The 18,636-nt window shown below is 49.1% G+C and overlaps 2 protein-coding genes across 2 annotated transcripts in view; both read left to right on the top strand.

The window, feature by feature from the left end:
• The window catches only part of LOC142465288 (uncharacterized), a 446,439-nt gene that overhangs the window by 59,430 nt on the left and 368,373 nt on the right, over window positions 1-18,636 (top strand).
• The window catches only part of LOC142465279 (uncharacterized), a 60,176-nt gene that overhangs the window by 12,892 nt on the left and 28,648 nt on the right, over window positions 1-18,636 (top strand). The window contains exon 4 of the mRNA XM_075569286.1: window positions 188-302. Coding sequence (XP_075425401.1) covers window positions 188-302 — 115 coding nt within the window. The remainder of the gene's footprint in view (window positions 1-187; window positions 303-18,636) is intronic.

The raw sequence follows: 18,636 nt of genomic DNA, 5'->3' as shown, positions 1-18,636 counted from the left end.
GCTGACTCTAAATAGCATGGGAAACCAATAGGGACAGAGCTGCATAAAAGGCAGCATCAAGCAGACTGCAGTGTATTCCAAGAGCAGGTGATTCTTATTGCCCAGTACAGGGAGGGCGGAAGCTCTATAGGGTGAGTTACAGCCAAAGCCATGACCGGAACCCTAACAGGAATTCTCTCTGTTTCAGGTACGTTTAAAGTGTGATGATGTTGCTGTGTATTTCTCCATGGAGGAGTGGGAGTATTTAGAAGGACACAAGGAACATTACAAGGACGTGATGATGGAGAACCTCAGTCCACTGGGTAAGAGGAGATTTCCTGTTATTCTAATAGAGATGTCAGTCATGTTTGAATCCAGCAAAGAGGAACTCAAGTTACACTTTGTGTTTTTGTTGTGAGGTTTATGTCAGGAACAAGAAACAAGTTACAGAGCCGGAAACAGAGGCTCATCTCTGTCACTCAGGACAGGCTATTTTAGAGCAAAGGTTCCCAACATTTTTTCTCCCGACGCCCCCTATTTATAATGCTTAGTTGCCGAAGGCCTTGAATTAGTGTGGACAGACAGGCGTCCACGGAACAGACAAACACATGAACAATTCACGGGACATACAGACTTGCGCAGGATATAAGGGAACAGACAGACACGCACTACATGACAGACAGAAACACGTGCGGCACAGTAGGACCGGTACATACACACACACACACACACACAAAAGGAAAACAGAAGTACAAAGTACAGGCAGACATAGACACACACCTGTCCCACTTCAGGGAGACAGACAGAAATACCTCCAAACCCTCACATCTGTATATATCACATATACATCCTTTTCTCTCCTCTCCCCCCCCCCCCCCACACCCCCCTGCATGTGTAGGAGGATATTACTGTGAAGGACAAGTACAATATATATCAGTAACTGCAGAGGTCACCACGTGGTGAAACACTTCCACAGGAACCAGATCCCATTCGTAGTGCATCTGAATAACTCACTGATTATGGACAAGAAGCATAAAGGCTTAGTGTGCATACTCCATGATTTCTTACCCCCACAGACACACGGAGACCACACAGTTTTGTGAAAGTAAAATAAGGTCACAGATTTAGTTTTTTAAATAACATTTGACAATTAAACTGTCAGCCAGCCCACTAGTTCCCCGCGTCCTGCTGGGAATGATCCACGCCTATTCCCCCCTTTGGGCTGCCTGGGTGTAGAGGGAGAGGGGGATTGGCCCGGTATTAAAGGGGTTGCACCCGATATGGCCAACCCCTGACCTCACCAGGGAGGCAAGGGGTTAACTGGACTGCGGTCCAGGAGTGGTTTTTACCTTGCTGCAGCATCCAAATGTGTGCTCCCCTGTTATAATGTGTTACCACCATGTCAGTGAATGCACCACACACACACTGGGATCCATCCGGGAGGAGAAGGGTTAATAGTTAGAAAGTGATTATAGCCCTTTGTTCCACGTTCCCGTCTTTTCAGGCTCCATTTTGCAGTGTCCCATGGTCGCCATTGCAGCTCCATTCATCCCAATGGTGGGTCTGGCGGTTTTGGCTCGTTTCCATCGAAGACCACCAGGTGGCGTCCGAGAAGAGGAGCGGCGGTTTCCGATTGTAAGTCAATGGAGCCATTGACTTCAATGGGGATTCCTCGATGCCGACCTCCAGGAACGGGTTGGCAGCCATCCAAACCGCAAAACCGCAAAAGCGGATACAATGTCTGAAAAAGAGCTTTCATTACTATTAGGTCAAGGTCAACGACAATTGGTGTGGGAATCCTAAATTCTAGGGCACCCAGAAATAAAATTCTTTTTGCCCCTAGCTCTTAGGCAATCCCCCACTCGACAACCATCGGGTCCAAGAATCCAGGACCCCCTGATCAAAGGTTCAGCCACCCTAGCTGTATACATTAGGGCGGAGAAATGCAGGGCTTGAGTAGTTTGTAAGTGCCATAACGCACACCTACAAACAAAGAGTTTCCTGACCAGATCCCCCATCTGGTAGACAGGCCGGCACCCTGACTTTGGTATGGGGCTACAGAAATGAGACCCCCAGGGCCCCCAGTACGCATGTGCCAACTAGCTGGGGGGCATGGGGTATCAATGTTCCCACGTTAGAGATTGGGTGCAGGTAATTGTTCTCCAATAGCCTGCACTCAATGATAGGTATAGGACTGAAATTATATATAAAGTGGTGTCAGCCTATATCCTTTGTCTTCATTTTTACCAACTGATTGATGTCTGATTGCTGTTGAATTGCTAATCGAGTTTCCTGATTACTTCTTCATGCCAACCCCCTAAGTAAGTGTTATATTCTTGTCTGTTATTTTTATTATCTGCTGTGTTCACCTATCTAAGGAATAAATTCTCTTTATTATATCTAAGCCGTGTTCAGTTCAACCCAGTTATTTGGTGTATATTATATCCTATCACAAGTTCCCATGACAGGCATATAATAAACTAGTGGCAGCGGCGGGATTGAACTGAACCTGTATTACAGTTTACTGCGGGACTCTGTAATACAGTTGGAACTCGAGGTGAATTGCGAGTTCCTAAGGCTAAAGATATTGAACTCACAGTGTACAGCATGTAACACGAGTTATAACACCACCTCAATGTTCCGGCTCATCTAACGTCCGGACTCAGCTACGGGAAAAGTGCAGAGAATACGGACTGGCCACGGAGGGCCAGGGTGTCGAGCAGATAGAGGATGCGATCACAGATCACGAAGCCCAGCTTGCAGAGCCCCAGGGTACGGCTCAGCTCGCCATCGTGCAACTGCCCGGAGAGCAGGGAAGGGACCCAGCGCCGGGGCGGCAGAATCCAGAGGAGGGAGCGGAAGCATCTCCAGGGAGCAGTGCAGCAGGAGGGGTATTGGTCGCTGCGGCTACCAGTCCGTTCACCCCTGAAATGCTGGCACTGATTACTGCGTGGGGTGACAGAGGGACACCGGAGGAGCGGCTGCAGTTCATTAAAATGGCAGTGAACCGACCCGCTTATTGCCCCCCTGCCCACCACGACCGAGATTCGGGTCGCGCGATTTGACCCCTTGCTGTCCGGCTTGGCTAAGCAGACCATGATGCGCTTCCAGAGGAGTATGCTGATGACTGTGATCATTTAAAATAGCTATTATTATTCCAATACGGTCTCACCCCTGAAGCCTAGCGGGGCAAATTACGACTGGAAGAGAGACAGCCCCTGGAGTCCTATGTGACTTACGTGGCCCGCATGGCCTTGTATGGGCTCAGATGGGTGGAGGGCTATGGGGTAAAGACTTACCAACTCCTGCTGGATCTGATTTTCCAGGAGCAGCTCATGCAGCAGTGTCCACCGGCGGTGAGGGCTTGGGTGTACGACAAAAAGCCCAAAACTTACCAGGAGGCGGAGAGGCTTACAGATGATTATGTCTCCAGCTGGGCACTGATGCCCGCCAAGGCAGCAGCCAAAGCGGCGGCGGCGGCCACGGCCAAAAAGACTGGCAGTACTCCCCAATGGACTCAGAAGCCGCCTGCGGGCAGCAGTCCACCGAAGTCGGGAGAGCTCCGGCATGAACACCGGTGCTACAACTGCAACCGTACTGGTCACATATGACCAGATTATCCGGAACCCCTGCGTTCCGGCGGACCCCATCGGGGGCAACGCACCCCAGCTGCGAAGCCGGTAGCCTGCGTGCGGGTGGCTTCCACCAAAGATCCCGGACCAGTCATGGAAACAACTCCCAGAGAGACGTCCCATGCAAGGCCAGTCCCGGTTTCTTCAGTGCCTACAGCCAGGAGCAGAGGACATCCCAGCACAGCCCTACAGCAGATGGATGGCCGGAGCAGACACCTCACCCCGGTCACAGTCGGTGACCGGCAAGCAATCGGCTTGATGGATACAGGTGCTGCGGTAAACCTGGCTTTTCCCCCTTCGAGCTACTATATGGCCACAGGGTACATGGACCTTCCTTCCACCAGTCTCCTTATGTCTCTAACTCTATTCATATATCTCCATCTCTCCTTTCTTCCCCACTTCTCAGTTCACATGAACTCCTTTCTTACCTGTGCCCTCTGTCACCACACAGCTATACACCCTGCACTAAAACACACCCTTACAAATCATTCTCACACATTCTCTTTCTTTCCATGCTTCCCCTCCTTGCTTCTGGGGATATCTCTACCAGTCCTGGTCCCTGCCTTATTTCTACTTGCTCTCGCCCTCACCTTCCACGTGCAACTTGTACTCCTTCTGGTGTTAACCCCTCCAACTTCATACCCATCCCCTGCCGCCCTCCCTCCTCTCTCCGTTTCTCCTGTGCCCTTTGGAATGCTCACCCTTTCTAACAAGTTCCTCTCTGTGCATGACTTCTTTCTCTCTCACTCTCTGCTCCTATTTGCTATAACTGAGACCTGGCTCACTCAGTCTGACTCTGCTCTGGAAGCTGCCCTCTCTTATGGTGGCCTTTCCTTCTCCCACACTCCGCGCCCTGATGGCAGGGGTGGAGGCGTGGGGCTCCTGCTCTCCTCTCTCTGCCGTTACCGAATCCTTCCTATTCCCCCCTCTCTTGCTTTTCCCTCCTTTGAGGCTTACACTGTCCAGATCTTCTCTCCTCTCCCTGTCCATGTGGCGGTCATCTATCGCCCACCTACCTCTACTCATCCCCCTTCTGCCTCTCTCTCTCTCACTTTGAATCCTGGCTGTCTTTCTTTCTCTCCTCAGACTCCCCTGTTCTTCTCCTTGGGGACTTCAATTGCCCTGTTCTCTCCCTTGGGCTTCCCGCTTTCTTTCTCTAACCTCTTCTTTTGGCCTTCAACAGCGGACTGCAGCCAGCACATACAAGAATGGCCACTACTTAGACCTGGTTTTCACTAAAAACTTATCTCTCTCCGATTTCTCCATTTCCCCTTTTCCTCTCTCTGACCATCATCTCATCTCATTCTCTCTATCTCGCTTCTCCCCTTCATCACCTCCATCTACCCCCCAGTTCTGCAGAAACCTGCGCTCTATTCACTTACCTTACTTTGAGTCCACTTTACATCCCTCCCTCTCCTCTCTTAGCTCTGCTACAGACCCTGACAACCTGGTCAGGAACTACAACTCTGCCGTGTCCTCCTCTCTTGACCTTCATGACCCGCTTTCTCTCTGCCGCACTCGCCCTTCTAACCCTGGCTAAATTCCCACACGCGCATGCTGCGTTCCTCCACTCGTTCCTACGAACGCCTCTGGAGGAAATCTCATACTCTCGCAGACTTCCTTCACTACAAATTTATGCTATTCTGTTTCAACTCTGCCCTCTCGCAAGCTAAACAAGCCTACTTTTCTTCACTAATCAACATGCACAAGTCTAACCCACACCGACGTTTCTCTGTCTTTGATATTCTACTCAAACCACCCTCAGCTGCCTCTCCTTCCTCCATCTCCGCTCAGGACTTTGCTTACTATTTTAAGGAAAAGGTGGAATCCATACGGCAGAACATCCCCTCTGTTTCTTCCTCCCATCCTACATCTCTTCCTAACTCTCCTCCTGCCTTCCTTGACTTTTTTTCCACTGTCTCAGAGGAGGATGTGTCACTGTTGATCGCCTCTTCTCCCTCTACCACTTGCCCTCTTGACCCCATTCCCTCCCATCTCCTAAAACCTCTTGCTCCTACTATAATCCCTACGCTCACACACATTTTTAACTCCTCCCACTGCTCTGGAACCGTTCCATCCTCCTTCAAACATGCAACAGTCATACCATTACTCAAAAACAGCAAGGTTGACCCTACCTGTCTTTCTAACTATCGACCTGTCTCCCTCCTGCCTTTTTCCTCTAAACTCCTTGAACGTCTTGTATTCTCTCGCTTGCTCCATTTTCTCAACACCTATTCTCTTCTAGACCCTCTACAATCTGGCTTCCACACTGCTCACTCCACGGAAACAGCCCTCACTAAAATAACTGACGACCTCCATGCTGCCAAAGACAGAGGTCATTACACTCTGCTCATATTACTCGACCTCTCTGCAGCATTTGACACCGTGGACCACCCTCTTCTCCTTCACATTCTCCATACTCTTGGTATTCGGAACAAAGCTCTATCGTGGATCTCAGCCTACCTCTCCCATCGTACTTTCAGTGTCTCTTCTGCTAACACCTGCTCCTCCTCTATTGATCTCTCTGTGGGGGTACCCCAGGGCTCTGTCCTGGGACCTCTTCTCTTTTCACTGTATACACTCTCTCTAGGTGACCTAATAACATCTTTTGGGTTTAATTATCACCTCTATGCTGACGACACACAAATATACTTTTCAACACCTGACCTTACACCTGCTGTACAAACCAAAGTTTCTGAATGTCTCTCTGCTATATCATCCTGGCTTGCCCTCCGTCGCCTTAAACTCAACATGGCTAAAACAGAGCTCCTCATACTTCCTCCCAAACCTGGCCCTACTACCTCGTTCCACATTACTGTTGGAACTATGATCATTCACCCAGTAACCAAGCACGCTGCCTAGGGGTCACACTCGACTCCTCTCTCACATTCGCCCCTCACATTCAAAACATTTCTAAAACCTGTTGCTTTTTCCTCCGCAATATAACTAAGATACGCCCTTTCCTCTGTTGCTCGACTGCTAAAACTCTGACTCAGGCCCTCATTCTCTCCCGTCTTGATTACTGTAACCTCCTGCTGTCCGGCCTTCCTGCCTCTCACCTGTCTCTCCTACAATCTATCCTAAACGCTGCTGCCAGAATCACTCTACTCTTTCCTAGATCTGTCTCAGCATCTCCCCTCATGAAATCCCTCTCCTGGCTTCTGGTCAAATCCCGCGTCTCACACTCAATCCTTCTTCTCACTTTTAAAGCTTTACAGTCTTCTGCCCCACCTTACATCTCTGCCCTAACTTCTCGTTATGCACCATCCAGACTCTTGCGTTCTTCTCAAGGATGTCTTCTTTCTACCCCCTTTGTATCTAAAGCCCTCTCCCGCCTTAAACCTTTTTCACTGACTGCCCCACACCTCTGGAATCCCCTTCCCCTCAGTACCCGACTTGCACCCTCTCTTTTAAGACCCACCTTAAGACACACTTGCTTAAAGAAGCATATGAATAGCACGGTGGATATTCTGAACACATGATACATAAGCTTGGCCCCCTGCAGACGCATCAGAACTCCCTCCTACTGTCTCTGTACGTTCTCCCTACCTACCAATTAGACTGTAAGCTCCTCGGGGCAGGGACTTCTCTTCCTTAATGTTACTTTTATGTCTAAAGCACTTATTCCCATGATCTGTTATTTATATTATCTGTTATTTATTTGATTACCACATGTATTACTATTGTGAAGCGCTATGTACATTAATGGCGCTATATAAATAAAGACATACAATACACATTAACATGTTGAAAGAGTACAAAGCACCGAGTATGGGAACAGGGATGGCAATTTGTAGCCCACTGCTGGAGGATCCGGCAAGCAATGCTCTGCCTGATCTCCTAGGGGAGGCTAGGCAGGGAAACACTGTGGAACAGGTGGAGATAGGGGGGCAGTTAAGTGCTAGGCAGAAGGGAGAAGCCATGGACATGCTAGCAAAGTATAGGGCCCTCTTCACTGCCTTGCAAGGGAAAACACACCTCACATAATACCCAGTGGACACAGGTGACCTGCGACCTCTGCATAAGCACGCTTATAGAGTGTCAGCAGAGGTCAAGACCAGTATAGAGAGGGAGATAGAGGAGATGCTGACCCTAGGGGTAATTACTCTGTCCCAGAGCCCTTGGGCAAGTCCGGTAGTCCTAGTTCCTTAGAAGGACAAGACCAGCCGGTTTTCTTTGGACTACCGCTTGCTCAACGCTGGGACGGTGTCAGATGCTTACCCCATGCCCCGCATGGATGAGTTACTGGATGAACTCGCGGGGGCAAAGTATCTGACCACCATGGATTTGAGCAAAGGCTATTGGCAAATCCCACTGACCCTGGAGGCTAGGGAGAAGTCAGCATTTATCACCCCAAGTGGCCTCTATGAATTCTTGGTGATGCCATTTGGAATGAAAAATGCCCCGGCTACCTTCCAACGCCTGGTCAATCGTTTACTGGAGGGGATGCAGAGCTATGCCAGGGCTTACCTAGATGACATTGCTGTCTTTAGTAACTCCTGGGAATCCCACTTTGGATATGTAGCTGCGGTGTTTGCTAGGATTAGGGAAGCTGGGCTTTCCTTGAAGCCTACCAAGTGTATGGTAGGGATGGCAGAGGTCCTGTACTTGGGCACAGGGTGGGTGGAGGGCACCTCAAACCAGCGCCAGCCAAGGTAGAAGCCATAGTCCAGTGGCCTGTTCCAAAAACCAAGAAACAGGTCATGGCATTTTTGGGCACCGCAGGGTACTATAGGAAGTTTGTCACACAGTACAGCGCCATGGCCAAACCCCTGACTGATCTGACTAGGAAGCAACTGCCTGTGCTTATTACCTGGACTCCTGCCTGTGAAACTATGTTTCAGGCATTGAAAACTGCTCTTGCTGGGGCCCCCATACTGGCAGCCCCGGATTACACCAAACATTTTCTCATACAGACTGATGCGTCGGACTTTGGCATTGGGGCTGTGTTGAGCCAGGTGGGGGAAGATGGCAGAGAGCACCCCGTGGTGTACCTCAGCCGCAAACTGCTCCCCATGGAGGTGGCATATGCCACCATTGAGAAAGAATGCTTGGCCATTGTGTGGGCACTCAGAAAGATCCAACCTTATGTGTATGGGCGGGCTTTCACGGTCATCACCGACCACAACCCCCTGAGTTGGCTACAGAGGGCATCAGGGGTGAATGCCAAGCTACTAAGGTGGAGCTTGGCCCTGCAAGAATTCGAATTCGAATTCACTATCCAACAAGGGTAGTGAAAACAGCAATGCTGATGGACTTTCTCGTCAGGATTATCCCTCTGAGACTGAGTTCATTAATGGTGCCATCAGTGACTCACTCCCCATGAGGGCCAGTGGGCCACAGGTCACCCATTAAGAAGGAGATGGGTTAATAGTTAGAAAGTGATTATAGCCCTTTGTTCCATGTTCCCGCCTTTTCAGGCTCCATTTTGCAGTGTCCCCTAGGTCGCCATTGCAGCTCCATTCATCCCAATGGCGGATCTGGCGGTTTTGGCTCGTTTCCATCGAAGACCAGCAGGTGGTGTCCGAGAGGAGGAGCGGCGGTTTACCATTGTAAGTCAATTCCTTGACGCCGACCTCCAGGAACGGGTTGGCAGCCATCCAAACCGCAAAAGCGGATACAATGTCTGAAAAAGAGCTTTCGTCATTATTAGGTCAAGGTCAACGACAATTGGCATGGGAATCCTAAGTTCTAGGGCACCCAGAAATAAAATTATTTTTGCCCCTTGCTCTTAGGCAACCCCCCACTCGACCACCATCGGGTCCAAGAATCCAGGACCCCCAGAAAGGGTCGCGCTAGCCAAGCGGGTCGCGCCATTGACTCCAATGGCGGAGGGTTGAGCAGCGCGAGAAAACGGCTAAGTCCGAAACCATGAAAGGTGGAAGCCCATATCTCCGGTTCTGGCAGGACCAGAGGGCTGGGATTTGGGTCGCATGTAGTCACAGTTCCGGCATGACTGCATGACCATTCCCAAACCTCTCCGACCAACCAGACAGAGTGTGGGCAACTGTAAAGATTGGTCATTTTCCCCATAGACTTCAATGTCGGCGTTACTCTATTGACAGCCTATGGCGGAGAAGCCCTATAGACTTCAATGGCGGAGTTGCCCCATTGAAAGACTATAGCGGCGGAACCCATTGACTTCAACGACGGAGTTGCTCCATTGGAAGCCTATGGCGGCGGAGCCTGTTGATGTCAATGGGAAAAGAGTGAAAAGCAGAGATTAATTTTGAAAGCGGAGAATCCGGTATTAAAGTACAAAAAGTTTTAAACTACATTTGTGTATCTCTGGTCTGGAAGGTCGCAGCGGGCTGAAACTTGGCCACCATGAAGAGTCACTCCCGGCATGAGGGACTGGGCCATTTCAACCCGCTCGGCCCAACAGAACGGATTATTTTAATATGTCTTAATATTAAAAACTGTATTGGGTTTCAAAGCGGGGATAAAAGCCTGCGAAGATTCCTGCAATCTGTGGAATGTAAATGCTCAGAGGGGCGACCTAATGTCTACAACAGACCGCCTGATCAAAGGTTCAGCCACCCTAGCTGTATACATTAGGGCGGAGAAATGCAGGGCTTGAGTAGTTTGTAAGTGCCATAACTCCCACCTACAAACAAAGAGTTTCCTGACCAGATTCCCCATCTGGTAGACAGGCCGGTGCCCTGACTTTGGTGTGGGGCTACAGAAATGAGGCCCCCAGTACGCATGTGCCAACTAGCTGGGGGGCACGGGTTATCAATGTTCCCACGTTAGAGATTGGGTGCAGGTAATTGTTCTCCAATAGCCTGCACTCAATGATAGGTATAGGACTGAAATTATATATAAAGTGGTGTCAGCCTATATCCTTTGTCTTCATTTTTACCAAGTGATTGATGCCTGATTGCTGTTTAATTGCTAGTCGAGTTTCCTGATTACTTCTTCATACCAACCCCCTAAGTAAGTGTTATCTTCTTGTCTGTTATTTGTACTATCTGCCGTGTTCACCTATCTAAGGAATAAATTCTCTTTATTATATCTAAGCCGTGTTCAGTTCAACCCAGTTATTTGGTGTATATTATATCCTATCACAAGTTCCCGTGACACTTGGCCCAACTGCATAAGTTGGAGCCTACCTTCTTAAGATTTGTGCAGGGGTACAGCCCGGCCACATAAGTTGGCACTTTCAGCCCTTCGGGGGAATTTATCATGAGCCCAACCGCATAAGGTAACACCTCAGTTCTTGGCGTTTCCCATCACTCTTAGGCTGCGCTTATAGTGTTGGTGACAGCGACGCAATGTCGCGGCAAAACAAATGCATTGTGCGCTTATAGTAAGCGCGGAGCGACGGGTAGGTCGCGATCGCTGGAAATCATCTCTATTTGATTTTCCAGCAACCGTCGCCGGCACTATAAGCGTAACCTTAGAATTTTGCTAGTATATCCAAGTTTTAGATATATCCAGGCATACCCCACTTTAAGTACACTCACTTTAAGTACACTCGCGAGTAAGTACATATCGCCCAATAGGTAAACGGCAGCTCACGCATGCGCCTGTCATCACGTCCTAAACAACAATACCGGCTCCCTACCTGTACCGAATCTGTGCGCAAGCGAGGAGACTATAGAGCCTGTTACACATGCGTTATTTACATCAGTTATGCACGTATATGACGATTACAGTACAGTACATGCATCGATAAGTGGGAAAAAGGTAGTGCTTCACTTTAAGTACATTTTCGCTTTACATACATGCTCCGATCCCATTGCGTACGTTAATGCGGGGTATGCCTGTATTCATTATATTATGCATTTATATCTGTGTGTCATAACAGCGTTGATGCCCCTGACGAAGTGACTGAGTGTCATGAAACGCGTAGGGTGGTTTTATACACTGTGGTGATCACATATGTGGACTTGGTAAAGGTACATCTTGGTATTATTGCCATCCAAGTGTTTGTATGGACTTTGGAGAGACTTTCCATCTTAGCGCTATTGCGCAGTGTGCTACAGGGATTTATATCACATACCACACACCATATACGGACGCATACAGGTGCAGCCATTTACTATTGGGGTTCAAGGCCCTAACTATCTTATTAGGCTCTAACCGATCAGGAGTTAATTAGGAATACATTCCTATTGTGGTTATATATTTAACACCACATAGACTTGACTACCCACCCACTTTTTAATGGGTTATTTTAAGTAATTTTCATCATCATGCAAATTTAAATAAAACTTTATTATTTTTTGGCCAATTGGCTTTTATTAGTATTCTATTACCTCACTTTCCTACCTCCCTGAACTGACCCCGGCTAGCTCTCAGCTTCCTGACTTTGTCTGTGGGTAAGCGAGATTCTCTCATCAACGTGTCCATCTCAATGCCTAGGCACGATAATATTCCTGTTGGGCCTTCAGTTTTTTCCTTTGCTATCAGGACCCCCTGATCATGCATGAGCCCTTCTGTATTTTTGAGTAGCCCTTCACACAGGGGACAATTGGGGGCACCCACTAGCAGGAAATTGTCTCGATAATGCGCGATCGTGCTAGTTCCTGTCTTACTGACTATGAACCAATGCAAAAATGTGCGGAATGCCTCAAATTAAGCACTTGATATGATGCAACCCATAGGGAGTCATTGTCATATCCCCATTCTAATTTGCAACCTGTGAATCTGAAACTGCTGGGGGCCAAGGGTAGCAGCCGAGAAGCTGATTCTATGTCGCCATAAGAACGCCCTCCCCATATGGTTTTATGATGCATATGGCGCTGTCAAATGACTGGTATTGGACCCTACATACTGTACTTCCTGGTCTATGGCATCATTAATTACCAATCACCCTTGTGGACAGGACAGGTGCTGTATGAGTAAATTTTCCTGTTTTTTTTTTAGAGACAATGCCCAAGAGGGAAATGATCAGCTGGGGAATGGGCCCGTCATGCGCCTCAGCTTTAGCTCTTTGCCCAGTTTTACCCTGTCTAACTGCAGCTGATTTTGAGTTGTTATTCACATGCCTTGTCCTTATTACACCCTGCAATGGGATGTTTAAACCTTCCCTAAACCCCTCTTCTAGGGACATTGTTTTCTCACGGTAGGGGTACCCTTGCAAGACAAAGATACGCACACACGAGAACAGATGCACGCACTGTCACTGTAAACCAGGTCTTTTAACACATTTATATTTAAACGATCGGTCACAAGGCAAAACAAGGCAGTGAAATAAAATGAGGTTTATTTGGCTAAGATCTCGGAAACACACACAAATACAAAATACAGAGAATATACACACTTACTGGGGTCCAGATCTAGCCCTTTCCTAGTTGCAGGGCTCCTGCTGCAACAAAAGGCGTTACCCGGTCAGCTCCAGTTGGTTCCAGCCTGCTGGCAGGGCCTCTCAATGCGTCCCTGTTAAAATAGCCCTTTCACTCAGAAGAACATTTTAGAAACCCGCCATCAGCTGCTTGTCTTCTTCAAATCTCCAACAGAAAAGAGAATGATCTGCTACACTGTTCTTCCTTATATAGGGATTGATGCCTATCTAATACACTGGCAGCCAATTAGAGCATGAATTGTGGTTGTGCATTCAATGATAGGAGGGGAAAATTCAAAACTTGCCAATGGTAATTGTGCCTATGAGTTTGACATCCAGCAACTGTTTTCCTGGCTTGCCCCATACCTTCCGCAATGTCTAGCTGGAACAAAGGCTTTCTTCTCCAGATATCCTGTCCCCGCCCTTCCCCCTCACCATGTGCAACAACCTGCATTTCTTTTGCTAGGCTAATCTACCTCTGGCTGCCTTTTGTGACCAAACTTTTTTTCCTCACAGGACAAACACAAAATGCATTGTAGTTTTAAAACAGCAAAACTAAAATTTGATCCCTAGAGCTTGCACTCTACTATTTGGACCTAAAATGTGGGGTCTTTGAACTTGGCTCTAAAATCAGTTCTAGGACAAAGCCCCCTACACCCAATACAGTAACAGTAACAGTAACATTTGATCCCTAGAGCAGACACTCTAAAACTGGGATTTGCGGGCTGGGATTCTAGAACCTGCATTAGCGTACAAGCCTTCTAGACCCAGCCCTAATATCTAGCTGGCAGGCAATACAGGTTAACCCAGTTTGCCCCCAAATATCCCCCTTTTTCCTCATGTTCCAGAAGTCTCTGCCCTGCAGCTATTTCTCATAAAGGGGCCACCCATATAAGACAACCCACTTATAAGCTTGCACAGGCAGCTGCAGGCCCATGAGTCAAAGGGAATACAACATAGAATGCCTTAACTGGCACACTGGGCTTACACAGTTAAACCTACACACTGTTCCTAGCTTATAACCCTATGGGGGACAGTATAAGGGGAACAGAATTACAGGGCAAGTCGGTAAGGTACAATATTAGACCCAAGAGCTCACCCTCTCAGCCCTTGCCATACAGTTTCAGGGGCAGCCAGCCAGGCTCCACCTTTATTAATGAAGGCCGACTACCCCCTACCGTCATACGCACACGCACACACAAATGAGTACAGATGTGCACACACAGGAGAACAGATGGGCACATACATACACACACACACGAGAACAGATGCACACAAACGAGAACAGATTGTCACGGTTGTGCTCGCCACAAACCTGGGTCGGACCGCGTGGCTGAGGTGGGGTTGTATAAGCACCGACCTTAGACCGCGCAGGCTGATCCGGATTGCGCAGTTCGTAGTCGTACGTAGCAGGGTCGGGGCTGGAGAAGGCAGCATCATCAGTGGACAAGCCAATGTCAGGACTGGAGAGATCAGGGTAAACGTTATTTAAGCAGGAGTTCGGCAACAGGTAATCAGAAGTTCCCCGCCTCAGCTTAGGAGCGTGAGTGTGGGTTATGCGCGTGCAGCGACCATGGCCCATGGTACTGGTCTCAGGAAAGGATAGGCAGACTGGAGTGGGCACACCGCCAAGCAGCACTGGTAAACCAGTGCTTCAGCGCAAGAGTCCAGAGCGGCCTGTGCAAGGAGAGAGAGCTACAGACCTCAGGACTCGTAGATTGGCCTCTGCTAAGGGTAGGACAGCAGACCACAGGAACAGGAAGCAGAAGGATACACGGGAGGTACTCCGCTTCAGCACAGGAACCAGGACACAGCCTCTGCTATGTAGAATGAGCAGCAGGCCCCAGGAACCAAATAGATAGGCTCTGCAGAGAAAGGACAGCAAGCCTCAGGAAAGCTGGAGCTGAAGTCAACACTGGAGAGACCTCCGCTTCAGCACAGGAACAAGGACACGGCCACTGCTATGGAGAATGAGCAGCAAGCCCCATGTACCGGTAGATAGGCTCTTGCTGTGGAAGGATAGCAGGCCTCAGGGAACAGGGAGATGAAGTCAACACTGGAGAGACCTCCGCTTCAGCACAGGAGACAGGAACAGGCCGCTGCGTGCGACTAGCAGCCGACCTCAGGAAACAGGGATCTGAAGTTAACATGAAGAATACTCCGCTTCAGCACAGGAAACAGGAACAGACCTCTGCGTGAACAAGGAAATAGAGCTAGAGAGATTAGAACACAACAGAGCCAAGTCTTAGGGCTTGTGGCAGAACACTTGTGACAACCAGGAAGGGTTATGCTCGGCAGGAAAGCATTGTGGGAAAGGTGTCTTTTTTTTTTTTTTACCAAATTTTTTTATTAGGCAATAATAATTGTTAACAAATTTGTTAAAACAGATCATATGTGGCCTAATACAGTTTTTAACATTTTGAAAGAAAGAGACTCCACGTCCCCCTGTTCCTCCGGGGTCAATCGGGGTAGCATGGAGTTGAAACAGAAAGAAGATGAAAGAGAAAGAAGAGAGGGGGGAGGAGGGGGGGGAGCGGGTGTATCACCCTCTCGTCCTGATCCGCCCAAACACTTGCCATCTCCTATGATGGCCTCCAGGGCTGTATTTATGTATTAGTTCTATTGGTCTGGGTCATACGTGTGTACCACGGATCCCAAGTTTTGTTGAAGGTGGTAGTGGACCTTTTCACAAATGCAGACAGTCTCTCCATGTCTTTTACATCATTGATTCTGTTTATCACCGTCTGTCTGGAGGGGGGAGACACCTTCTTCCAGGCGGCTGCAGTGGGTAGATTTGGCTAATTTTGGCTGGGGTAAGATACCAGCGAAACAGGATTTTATAAATATTCTCTTTTATTGTGGTGCATATGGAAGTTCCTGAGGCTGTTTCCCAAATACTTTCCCAATCCTCTCGGTCTATAACAATGTCCAATTCTGCTGCCCAATGCAGCATATAGTCGTGCGTCGGAGCTTCTGAGGCTTTCTCAAGCTCTGCACATATTTGCGTTATAAGACCTTTCTGATGGCCGGGCTCTCTGCAGAGCCTTTCAAAGCCAGTGAGAGGGGGAAATTCCAACGTTGGGGATAGTGTTTGAGTGAAGTGCCGAATTTGTAGGTATTTGAAGACGTTTAGGTCTCTTAGTTCATATTTGGTCAGTAGATTTTGAAAACTCAGGAACTGCCCAAAGCTCAGGAGGTCAACAATTGCTCTGATATTGACTCCGCAAGGTTAGGGGAAACCTTCAATGCAACCTCTGCTGTCGGACTTGGGAACTCATTCTCTGAGGCTAGAACGAAGGCATTAGCTTGGAGGCAGCAAGAATTTACAGGAGTTAATGCAGACAGTACCTGAGAGTAGAACATAGAGAGTTTTTCCTCTGTAATAGGTGAGACAAGGGATTTTTCCTCTGGAGCTAGGGACGTGACCATGGCTGGCGGAGAACAGGGGGTTACCAAAGGGGACTCAGAGAGCTGCCCCACAGGGGTTAATACAGGAATGACCCTGGGAACAGAACTTAGAAATTCAAGCTTAGTACGTGGAAGTAGAAGGGATTCTCGCTCTGACGGGGAGAGCGCACAGGACTGCCTAGCAGGGGTTAAAGCAGGAAAAACCTGAAGGGCTGAAAAGGGAGATTCAGAGTTAGAAAGAGAGAGTAAAGAGAGCTTACACTGTGAGAGAGACACACAGACCTGGGAAATAAAGGGATTTACAGTGGAAAACTCATAGGCCTGACTAGCAGGGGTTAAGATCAAGTACAGAAGTTAGGGATTCTCTGCTAGAAATAGAGGGGAAAAGGGATTTGTTCTCAGATACTAGAGCCTTAGTGTTGGCTAGAGAAACATACGTAGACTCCAGGGGAAACTCACAGGGCTGATCGGCAGGGGTTAACATAGACATATCAATGGGGTCAGAGTAACCGGGCGTACAATCAGGGCTAGGGACCGTGGCAGCTTCTGCGTTAGGGGGCAGTGATAGTGGGACAGTTTGGTCATTTCCTGGAGAGGGAGATACTGTACGTCCCCAGGTTTAGCGACAGGACTGGCAGTACAGGGGGACTGCCACACGACAGCGTAGCTGGCGAGGAGAGGGTCCTGTTCCTTTATGCAAATGTCCAAAGTCAGGGAAAGTACACAGAGCGTGTTTTGTGCGTGAGCCAACATGAAGAGGGTCCTCTCGTACTACGAGAATGTCCAGTGATAAGGCCAGGGCACAGAGTATCTCCTGGGCGTCGACCAGTTCCATAGGGTTCACATTCTCCCAGGTTAAAGTGGAACCAGGGGAGCGACAACTGGCCAGTAACTCTTTTAATTCCTGGAGGCAGAAAGCCTTCATAATAAGATCATTACGGCATCGGTGTTGCAAAGGGGTTAAACCTTCTAACATAAACGGATTTTCCATCCGAGGTAGTATTTCGCATAGATACTGGGACTGGTCTGCAGGCCCGGGCAGGATTTCAGGCAGAAACTTGCCAACCCTCACCACAGGGCGGTCTGAGTTTGTGGGGCCGAGCATACTGTCACGGTTGTGCTCGCCACAAACCTGTTTTGGACCGCGTGACTGAGGTGGGGTTGTATAAGCACCGAACTTAGACCACGCAGGCTGATCCAGATTGCGCAGTTCGTAGTCGTACGTAGCAGGGTCGGGACTGGAGAAGGCAGCATCATCAGTGGACACGCCATGGTCAGGACTGGAGAGGTCAGGGTAAACGTTATTCAAGCAGGAGTTCCCCGCCTCTGCTTAGGAGCGTGAGCGCGGGCGTGGGTTCTGCGCGTGCGACGACCATGGCCCATAGTACTGGTCTCAGGAAAGCATAGGCAGACCGAAGTGGGCACGACGCCAGGCAGCACTGTAAACCAGTGCTTCAGCGCAAGAGTCCAGAGTGGCCTGTGCAATGAGAGAGAGAGCTACAGACCTCAGGACTCGTAGATTGGCCTCTGCTAAGGGTAGAACAGCAGACCACAGGAAGCAGAAGGATACATGGGCGGTACTCCGCTTCAGCACAGGAACCAGGACACAGCCTCTGCTATGTAGAATGAGCAGCAGGCCCCAGGAACCAAATAGATAGGCTCTGCAGAGAAGGGACTGCAAGCCTCAGGAAACCGGGAGCTGAAGTCAACACTGGAGAGACCTCCGCTTCAGCACAGGAACCAGGACACGGCCACTGATATGGAGAATGAGCAGCGAGCCCCAGGTACCGGTAGATAGGCTCTTGCTGTGGAAGGATAGCAGGCCTCAGGGAACAGGGAGCTGAAGTCAACACTGGAGAGACCTCCGCTTCAGCACAGGAGACAAGAACAGGCCGATGCGTGCTATTAGCAGCCGGCCTCAGGAAACAGGGATCTGAAGTTAACATGAAGAATACTCCGCTTCAGCACAGGAAACAGGAACAGGCCTCTGCGTGAACTAGGAAATAGAGCTAGAGAGATTAGAACACAACAGAGCCAAGCCTTAGGGCTTGTGGCAGAACACTTGTGACAACCAGGAAGGGTTATGCTCGGCAGGGAAGCATTGTGGGGGGGAAAGGTGTCTTTAAAGGTCAGTGAACCAATAGCAGAAGGGGTGTGTGGCAGCACTGCTTTAATGAGTGAACCCAGGATGGAGCTGCAGCAAAGATCAGGAGCAGTGTTCCAGGGCTGCATAGGTCTGTAAGGCAAGGCAAACAGCAAACTAAGGTGCGGATCCGTTACACAGATGCACACACGCGAGAACAGATGCGCACACACACACACACACGA

This window comes from Ascaphus truei, chromosome 13 (assembly GCF_040206685.1).
Source record: "Ascaphus truei isolate aAscTru1 chromosome 13, aAscTru1.hap1, whole genome shotgun sequence".
Classification (NCBI taxonomy): domain Eukaryota; kingdom Metazoa; phylum Chordata; class Amphibia; order Anura; family Ascaphidae; genus Ascaphus; species Ascaphus truei.
This window is presented reverse-complemented; position numbering and strand designations above follow the sequence as displayed.